Source organism: Schistocerca gregaria, chromosome 9, assembly GCF_023897955.1.
Source record: "Schistocerca gregaria isolate iqSchGreg1 chromosome 9, iqSchGreg1.2, whole genome shotgun sequence".
Taxonomy (NCBI): domain Eukaryota; kingdom Metazoa; phylum Arthropoda; class Insecta; order Orthoptera; family Acrididae; genus Schistocerca; species Schistocerca gregaria.
The window spans coordinates 31657076-31666209 of NC_064928.1; the positions used below are offsets into that span (position 1 = coordinate 31657076).

Here is a 9134-nt window from a genome sequence, read left to right on the forward strand (position 1 = left end):
CTGAACCATCAGGGAGGCAGGGCTGTAACAACGTCCGTCAGTGTGGTATAACATCAGGGAGGCAGGGCTGTGACAATGTCCGTCAGCATGGTGGAACATCAGGGAGGCAGGGCTGTGACAACGTCCGTCAGCATGGTAGAACATCAGGGAGGCAGGGCTGTGACAACATCCGTCAGTGTGGTGGAACATCAGAGAAGCAGGGCCGTGACACTGTCCGTCAGCGTGGTGGAACAGCAGGGAGAAAGGGCTGTGACAACGTCCGTCAGCGTGGTGGAACATCAGGGAGTAAGGGCTGTGACAACGTCCGTCAATGTGGTATAACATCAGGGTGGCAGGGCTGTGACAACGTCCGTCAGCGTGGTGGAACATCAGGGAGGCAGGGCTGTGACAACATCCGTCAGTGTGGTGGAACATCAGGGAGGAAGGGCTGTGACATTGTCTGTCAGCGTGTTGGACCATCAGGGAGGGGGGCTGTGACATTGTCCATCAGCGTGTTGGACCATCAGGGAGGTAGGGTTGTGACATTGTCCGTCAGCGTGGTGGAACATCAGGGAGGCAGGGCTGTGTCAACGTCCGTCAGTGTGGTGGACCATCAGGGAGGCAGGTCTGTGACAACGTCCGTCAGCGTGGTGGAACATCAGGGAAGCAGGGCTGTGACAACGTCCGTCAGCGTGGTTGAACATCAGGAAGGCGGGGCTGTGACAACGTCCCACAGTGTGGTGGAAAATGAGGGAGGCGGGGCTGTGACTTCGTCCGTCAGCGTGGTGGAACATCAGGGAGGCGGGGCTGTGACAATGTCCGTCAGTGTGGTGGAACATCAGGGAGGCAGGGCTGTGACAACATCCGTCAGCATGGTGCACTATCAGGGAGGCAGGGCTGTGACAACGTCCGTCAGCGTGGTGGAGCATCAGGGATGCAGGGCTGTGACAAAGTCTGTCAGCGTGGTGGGACATCAGGGAGACAGGGCTCTGACAACGTCTGTCAGCGTGGTGGGCCATCAGGGAGGCAGGGCTGTGACAACGTCCGTCAGCGTGGTGGAACGTCAGGGAGGCAAGGCTGTGACAACGTCCGACAGCGTGGTGGACCATCAGGGAGGCAGGGCTGTGACAACGTCCGTCAGCTTGGTGGACCATCAGGGAGGCAGGTTTGTGACAACGTCCGTCAGCGAGGTGGAACATCAGGGAGGCAGGGCTGTGACAACGTTTGTCAGTGTTTTGGACCATCACTGAGGCAGGGCTATGACAACGTCCGTCAGCGCGGTGGACCATCAGGGAGGCAGGTCTGTTACAACGTCCGTCAACGTGGTATAACATCAGGGTGGCAGGGCTGTGACAACGTCCGTCAGTGTGGTGGAACTTCAGGGAGGCAGGGCTGTGACAACGTCCATCAGCGTGGTGGAACATCAGGGAGGCAGGGCTGTGTGAACGTCCGTCAGTGTGGTGGACCATCAGGGAGGCAGGTCTGTGACAACGACCGTCAGCGTCTTGCAACATCAGGGAGGCAGGACTGTGACAAAGTTCGTCAGCGTGGTGGAACATCAGGGAGGCAGGGCTGTGACAACGTCCATCAGCGTGCTGAACCATCATGGAGGCAGGGCTGTAACAATGTCCGTCAGTGTGGTATAACATCAGGGAGGCAGGGCTGTGACAATGTCCGTCACCATGGTGGAACATCAGGGAGGCAGGGCTGTGACAACGTCCGTCAGCATGGTAGAACATCAGGGAGGCAGGGCTGTGACAACATCCGTCAGTGTGGTGGAACATCAGAGAAGCAGGGCCATGACACTGTCCGTCAGCGTGCTGGAACAGCAGGGAGAAAGGGCTGTGACAACGTCCGTCAGCGTGGTGGAACATCAGGGAGGAAGGGCTGCGACAACATCCGTCAGTGTGGCGGCACATCAGGGAGGCAGGGCTGTGACATTGTCTGTCAGCGTGTTGGACCATCAGGGAGGAGGGCTGTGACATTGTCCATCAGCGTGTTGGACCATCAGGGAGGTAGGGTTGTGACATTGTCCGTCAGCGTGGTGGAACATCAGGGAGGCAGGGCTGTGTCAACGTCCGTCAGTGTGGTGGACCATCAGGGAGGCAGGTCTGTGACAACGTCCGTCAGCGTGGTGGAACATCAGGGAGGCAGGGCTGTGACAACGTCCGTCAGTGTGGTTGAACATCAGGGAGGCAGGGCTCCGACAACGTCCGTCAGTGTTTTGGACCATCAGGGAGGCAGGGCTGTGACAACGTCCGTCAGCATCGTGGAACATCAGGGAGGTAGGCTGTGACAACGTCCGTCAGTGTGGTGGAACATCAGGGAGGCAGGGCTGTGTCAAAGTCCATCAGCGTGGTGGACCATCTGGGAGGCAGTGCTGTGACAACGTCCGTCAGCATGGTGGACCATCAGGGAGGCGGGGCTGTGACAACGTCCGTCAGCGTGGTGGAACATCAGTTAGGTGGGGCTGTGACACGTCCATCACCGTGGTGGAACATCAGGGGGGCGGGGCTGTGACAACGTCCGTCAGTGTGGTGGAACATCAGGGAGGCGGGGCTGTGACAACGTCCGTCAGGGTGGTGGAACATCATGGAGGCGGGGCTGTGACAACGTCCGTCAGTTTGGTGGAACATTATTGAGGCAGGGCTGTGTCAACATCCGTCAGTGTGGTGGACCATCAGGGAGGCAGGTCTGTGACAATGACCGTCAGCGTGGTGGAACATCAGGGAGGCAGGGCTGTGACAACGTCCGTCAGCGTGGTGGACCATCAGGGATTCAGGGCTGTGACAATCTCCGTCAGCGTGGTGGAACATCAGGGAGGCAGGGCTGTGACAACATCCGTCAGCGTGGTGGACCATCAGGGAGGCAGGGCTGTGACAACGTCCGTCAGCGTGGTGGTCCATCAGTGAGGTGAGCCTGTGACAACGTCCGTCAGCGTTGTGGACCATCAGGGAGGGAGGCGGGGCTGTGAAAACGTCCGTCAGCGTGGTGGAACAAGAGGGAGGTGGGGCTGTGACAACGTCCGTCAGCGTGGTGGAACATCAGGGAGGCACGGCTGTGACAACGTCTGTCAGCGTGGTGGAACATCAGGGAGGCAGGGCTGTGACAACGTCCGTCAGTTTGGTGGAACATCAGGGAGGCAGGGCTGTGTCAACATCCGTCAGTTTGGTGGACCATCAGGGAGGCAGGTCTGTGACAATGACCGTCAGCGTGGTGGAACATCAGGGAGGCAGGGCTGTGACAACGTCCGTCAGCGTGGTGGACCATCAGGGAGGCAGGGCTGTGACAACATCCGTCAGCGTGGTGGAACATCAGGGAGGCAGGGCTGTGACAACGTCCATCAGCGGTGTGGGACATGAGGGAGGCAGGGTTGTGACAACGTCCATCAGCGTGGAGGAACATCAGGGAGGCAGGGCTGTGGCAACGTCCGTCAGTGTGGTGGACCATCAGGGAGGCAGGCCTGTGACAACGTCTGTCAGCGTGTTGGGACATCAGGGAGGCAGGGCTGTGACACTATCTGTCAGCGTGGTGGGACATCAGGGATTCAGGGCTGTGACAATGTCCGTCAGCGTGGTGGGACATCAGGGAGGCAGGGCTGTGACAATGTCCATCAGCGTGATTGAAAATCAGGGATTCAGGGCTGTGACAATGTCCGTCAGCGTGGTGGAACATCAGGGAGGCAGGGCTGTGACAACGTCCGTCAGCGTGGTGGACCATCAGGGAGGCAGGGCTGTGACAATTTCTGTCAGCGTGGTGGAACATCAGGGAGGCAGGGCTGTGACAACGTCTGTCAGCGTGGTGGAACATCAGGGAGGCAGGGCTGTGACAACGTCCGACAGCGTGCTGGAACTTTAGGGAGGCAGGGCTGTGACATTGTCCGTCAGCGTGGTGGAACATCAGGGAGGCAGGGCTGTGTCAACATCCGTCAACGTGGTGGAACATCAGGGAGACAGGGCTGTGACAACGTCCGTCAGTGTGGTGGGACATCAGGGAGGCAGGGCTGTGACAACGTCCATCAGCGGTGTGGGACATGAGGGAGGCAGGGCTGTGACAACGTCCATCAGCGTGGTGGAACATCAGGGAGGCAGGGCTGTGACAATGTCCGACAGCTTGGTGGAACATCAGGGAGGCAGGGCTGTGTCAACGTCCGTCAGTGTGGTGGACCATCATCGAAGCAGGGCTGTGACAACGTCCATCAGCGTGGTGGGCCATCAGGGTCGCAGTGCTGTGACAACGTCCGTCAGCGTGGTGGAACATCAGGGCGGCAGGGCTGTGACAACGTCCGACAGTGTGGTGGACCATCAGGGAGGCAGGGCATTGACAACGTCTGTCAGCATGGTGGGACATCAGGGAGGCAGGGCTGTGACAACATCCGTCAGTGTGGTGGGACATCAGGGAGACAGGGCTGTGACGACGTCCATCAGTGTGGTGGGACATCAGGGAGGCAATGCTGTGACAACGTCCGTCAGAGTGGTGGGACATCAGGGAGGCAGGGCTGTCACAACGTCCGTCAGTGTGGTGGAACATCAGGGAGGCAGAGCTGTGACCACGTCTGTCAGCGTGGTGGAACATCAGGGAGGCAGGGCTGTGATAACATCCGTCAGTGTGGTGGAACATTAGGGAGGCAGGGCTGTAACAATGTCCGTCAGCGTGGTGGAACATCAGGGAGGCAGGGCTGTGTCAACGTCCGTCAGTGTGGTGGACCAGCAGGGAGGCAGCTCTGTGACAACGTCCGTCAGCGTGGTGGAACATCATTGAGGCAGGGCTGTGACAACGTTTGTCAGTGTTTTGGACCATCACTGAGGCAGGGCTATGACAATGTCCGTCAGCGCGGTGGACCATCAGGGAGGCAGGGCTGTGACAACGTCTGTCAACGTGGTATAACATCAGGGTGGCAGGGCTGTGACAACGTCCGTCAGCGTGGTGGAACATCAGGGAGGCAGGGCTGTGACAACATCCGTCAGTGTGGTGGAACATCAGAGAAGCAGGGCCATGACACTGTCAGTCAGCGTTGTGGAACAGCAGGGAGAAAGGGCTGTGACAACGTCCGTCAGCGTGGTGGAACATCAGGGAGGAAGGGCTGCGACAACATCCGTCAGTGTGGTGGAACATCAGGGAGGCAGGGCTGTGACATTGTCTGTCAGCGTGTTGGACCATTAGGGAGGTAGGGTTGTGACATTGTCCGTCAGCGTGGTGGAACATCAGGGAGGCAGGGCTGTGTCAACGTCCGTCAGTGTGGTGGACCATCAGGAAGGCAGGTCTGTGACAACGTCCGTCAGCGTGGTGGAACATCATTGAGGCAGGGCTGTGACAACGTCCGTCAGCGTGGTTGAACATCAGGAAGGCGGGGCTGTGACAACGTCCGACAGCGTGGTGGACCATCAGGGATGCAGGGCTGTGACAAAGTCTGTCAGCGTGGTGGGACATCAGGGAGACAGGGCTCTGAAAACGTCTGTCAGCGTGGTATGCCATCAGGGAGGCAGGGCTGTGACAACGTCCGTCAGCGTGGTGGAACGTCAGGGAGGCAGGGCTGTGACAACGTCCGACAGCGTGGTGGACCATCAGCGAGGCAGGGCTGTGACAACGTCCGTCAGCTTGGTGGACCATCTGGGAGGCAGGGCTGTGATAACGTCCATCAGCGTGGTGGAACATCAGGGAGGCTGGGCTGTGACAACGACTATCAGTGTGGTGGGACATCAGGGAGGCAGGGCTGTGTCAACGTCCGTCAGTGTGGTGGACCAGCAGGGAGGCAGGTCTGTGACAACGTCCGTCAGCGTGGTGGAACATCATTGAGGCAGGGCTGTGACAACGTTTGTCAGTGTTTTGGACCATCACTGAGGCAGGGCTATGACAATGTCCGTCAGCGCGGTGGACCATCAGGGAGGCAGGGCTGTGACAACGTCTGTGAACGTGGTATAACATCAGGGTGGCAGGGCTGTGACAACGTCCGTCAGCGTGGTGGAACATCAGGGAGGCAGGGCTGTGACAACGTCCGTCAGCGTGGTTGAACATCAGGGAGGCAGGGCTGTGTCAACGTCCGTCAGTGTGGTGGACCATCAGGGAGGCAGGTCTGTGACAACGACCGTCAGCGTCTTGCAACATCAGGGAGACAGGACTGTGACAAAGTCCGTCAGCGTGGTGGACCATCAGGGAGGCAGGGCTGTGACAACGTCCGTCAGCGTGCTGAACCATCAGGGAGGCAGGGCTGTGACAACGTCCGTCAGTGTGGTATAACATCAGGGAGGCAGGGCTGTGACAATGTCCGTCAGCATGGTGGAACATCAGGGAGGCAGGGCTGTGACAACGTCCGTCAGCATGGTAGAACATCAGGGAGGCAGGGCTGTGACAACATCCGTCAGTGTGGTGGAACATCAGAGAAGCAGGGCCATGACACTGTCCGTCAGCGTGGTGGAACAGCAGGGAGAAAGGGCTGTGACAACGTCCGTCAGTGTGGTGGAACATCAGGGAGGAAGGGCTGCAACAACATCCGTCAGTGTGGTGGAACATCAATGAGGCAGGGCTGTGACATTGTCTGTCAGCGTGTTGGACCATCAGGGAGGAGGACTGTGACAACGTCCGTCAGCGTGGTTAAACATCAGGGAGGCAGGGCTGTGACAACGTCCGTCAGTGTTTTGGACCATCAGGGAGGCAGGGCTGTGACAACGTCCGTCAGCGTCGTGGAACATCAGGGAGGCAGGGCTGTGACAACGTCCGTCAGTGTGGTGGAACATCAGGGAGGCAGGGCTGTGTCAAAGTCCGTCAGCGTGGTGGACCATCTGGGAGGCAGTGCTGTGACAACATCCGTCAGCATGGTAGACCATCAGGGAGGCGGGGCTGTGACAACGTCCGTCAGCGTGGTGGAACATCAGTTAGGCGGGGCTGTGACACGTCCATCACCGTGGTGGAACATCAGGGAGGCGGGGCTGTGACAACGTCCGTCAGTGTCGTGGAACATCAGGGAGGCGGGGCTGTGACAACGTCCGTCAGCGTGGTGGAACATCATGGAGGCGGGGCTGTGACAACGTCCGTCAGTGTGGTGGAACACCAGGGAGGCAGGGCTGTGACAACGTCCGTCAGCGTGGTGGAACATCAGGGAGGCGGGGCTGTGACAAAGTCCGTCAGCATGGTGGAACATCAGGGAGGCGGGTCTGTGACAATGTCCGTCAGAGTGGTGGAACATCAGTGAGGCGGGGCTGTGACAACGTCCGTCAGCGTGGTGGAACATCATGGAGGCGGGGCTGTACAAACTCCGTCAGTGTGGTGGAACATCAGGGAGGCAGGGCTGTGACAACGTCCGTCAGCATGGTGCACCATCAGGGAGGCAGGGCTGTGACAACGTCCGTCAGCATGGTGGACCATCAGGGATGCAGGGCTGTGACAAAATCCGTCAGCGTGGTGGGACATCAGGGAAGCAGGGCTGTTACAACGTCTGTCAGCGTGGTGGGCCATCAGTGAGGCAGGGCTGTGACAACGTCCGTCAGCGTCGTGGAACATCAGCGAAGCAAGGCTGTGACAACGTCCGTCAGCGTGGTGGAACATCAGGGAGGCAGGGCTGTGTCAACGTCCGTCAGCGTGGTGGAACATCTGGGAGGCAGGGCTGTGACAAAGTCCGTGAGCATGGTGGAACATCAGGGAGGCCAGTCTGTGACAACGTCCGTCAGCGTGGTGGAACATCAGGGAGGCGGGGCTGTGACATCGTCCGTCAGCGTCGTGGAACATCAGGGAGGCGGGGCTGTGACAACATCCGTCAGTGTGGTGGAACATCAGGGAGGCGGGGCTGTGACAACGTCGATCAGCGTGGTGGAACATCATGGATGCGGGGCTGTGACAACGTCCGTCAGTGTGGTGGAACATCAGAGCGGCAGGGCTGTGACAACATCCGTCAGCATGGTGCACCATCAGGGAGGCAGGGCTGTGACAACGTCCGTCAGCGTGGTGGACCATCAGGGATGCAGGGCTGTGACAAAATCCATCAGCGTGGTGGCACATCACTGAGGCAGGTCTTTGACAGCGTCTGTCAGCGTGGTGGGCCATCAGGTAGGAAGGGCTGTGACAACGTCAGTCAGCGTGGTGGAACATCAGGGAGGCAGGGCTGTGACAACGTCCGACAGCGTGGTGGACCATCAGGGAGGCAGGGCTGTGACAACGTCCGTCATCGTGGTGGACCATCAGGGAGGCAGGGCTGTGACAACGTCCGTCAGCGTGGTGGAACATCAGGGAGGCAGGGCTGTGACAATGTCCGTCAGCGTGGTGGGACATCAGGGAGGCAGGGCTGTGACCACATCCGTCAGCATGGTGGGACATCAGGGAGGCAGGGTTGTGACAACGTCCGTCAGCGTGGTGGACCATACGGGAGGCAGGGCTGTGACAACGTCCGTCAGCGTGGTGGAACATCAGGGAGGCAGGGCTGTGACAATGTCCGTCAGTGTGGTGGAACATCAGGGGGGCAGGGCTGTAACAACGTCCATCAGCGTGGTGGACCAGCAGGGAGGCAGGGCTGTGACAACGTTGTCACCGTGGTGGAACATAAGGGAGAAAGGTCTATGACAACGTCTGTCAGTGTGGTGGGACATCAGGGAGGCTGGGCTGTGACAACGTCCTTCAGCATGGTGGGAAATGAGGGAGGCAGGGCTGTGACAACGTCCGTCAGCGTGGTGGAACATCAGGGCGGCAGGGCTGTGACAATATCCGACAGCTTGGTGCAACATCAGGGAGCCATGCCTGTGTCAACGTCCGTCAGCGTAGTGGACCATCAGGGAGGCAGGGCTGTGACAACGTCCGTCAGCGTGGTGGACCATCATGGACGCAGGGCTGTGACAACGTCCGTCAGCGTGGTGGAACATCAGGGAGGCATTGCTGTGACAACGTCCGTCAGCAGGGTGCACCATCAGGGACGCAGGGCTGTGACAACGTCCGTCAGCGTGGTGGAACATCAGGGAGGCAGGGCTGTGACAACGTCCGTCAGCATGGTGAAACATCAGGGAGGCAGGGCTGTGACAATGTCCGTCAGCGTGGTGGACCATCAGGGAGGCAGGGCTGTGACTACGTCCGTCAGCATGGTGGACCATCAGGGAGGCAGGGCTGTGTCAACGTCCGGCAGCGTGGTGGACCAGCAGGGAGGCAGCGCTGTGACAACGTCGTCACCGTGGTAG

At 59.4% G+C, this 9134-nt stretch overlaps 1 protein-coding gene across 1 annotated transcript; it reads left to right on the plus strand.

Moving 5' to 3' along the window:
- Window positions 1-7208: 7208 nt before the first annotated feature.
- LOC126292078 (uncharacterized PE-PGRS family protein PE_PGRS54-like) lies at window positions 7209-9134 on the plus strand. The gene has a single exon (XM_049985888.1). The coding sequence runs from the start codon at window positions 7209-7211 to the stop codon at window positions 9132-9134; it is 1926 nt and encodes a 641-aa protein (XP_049841845.1).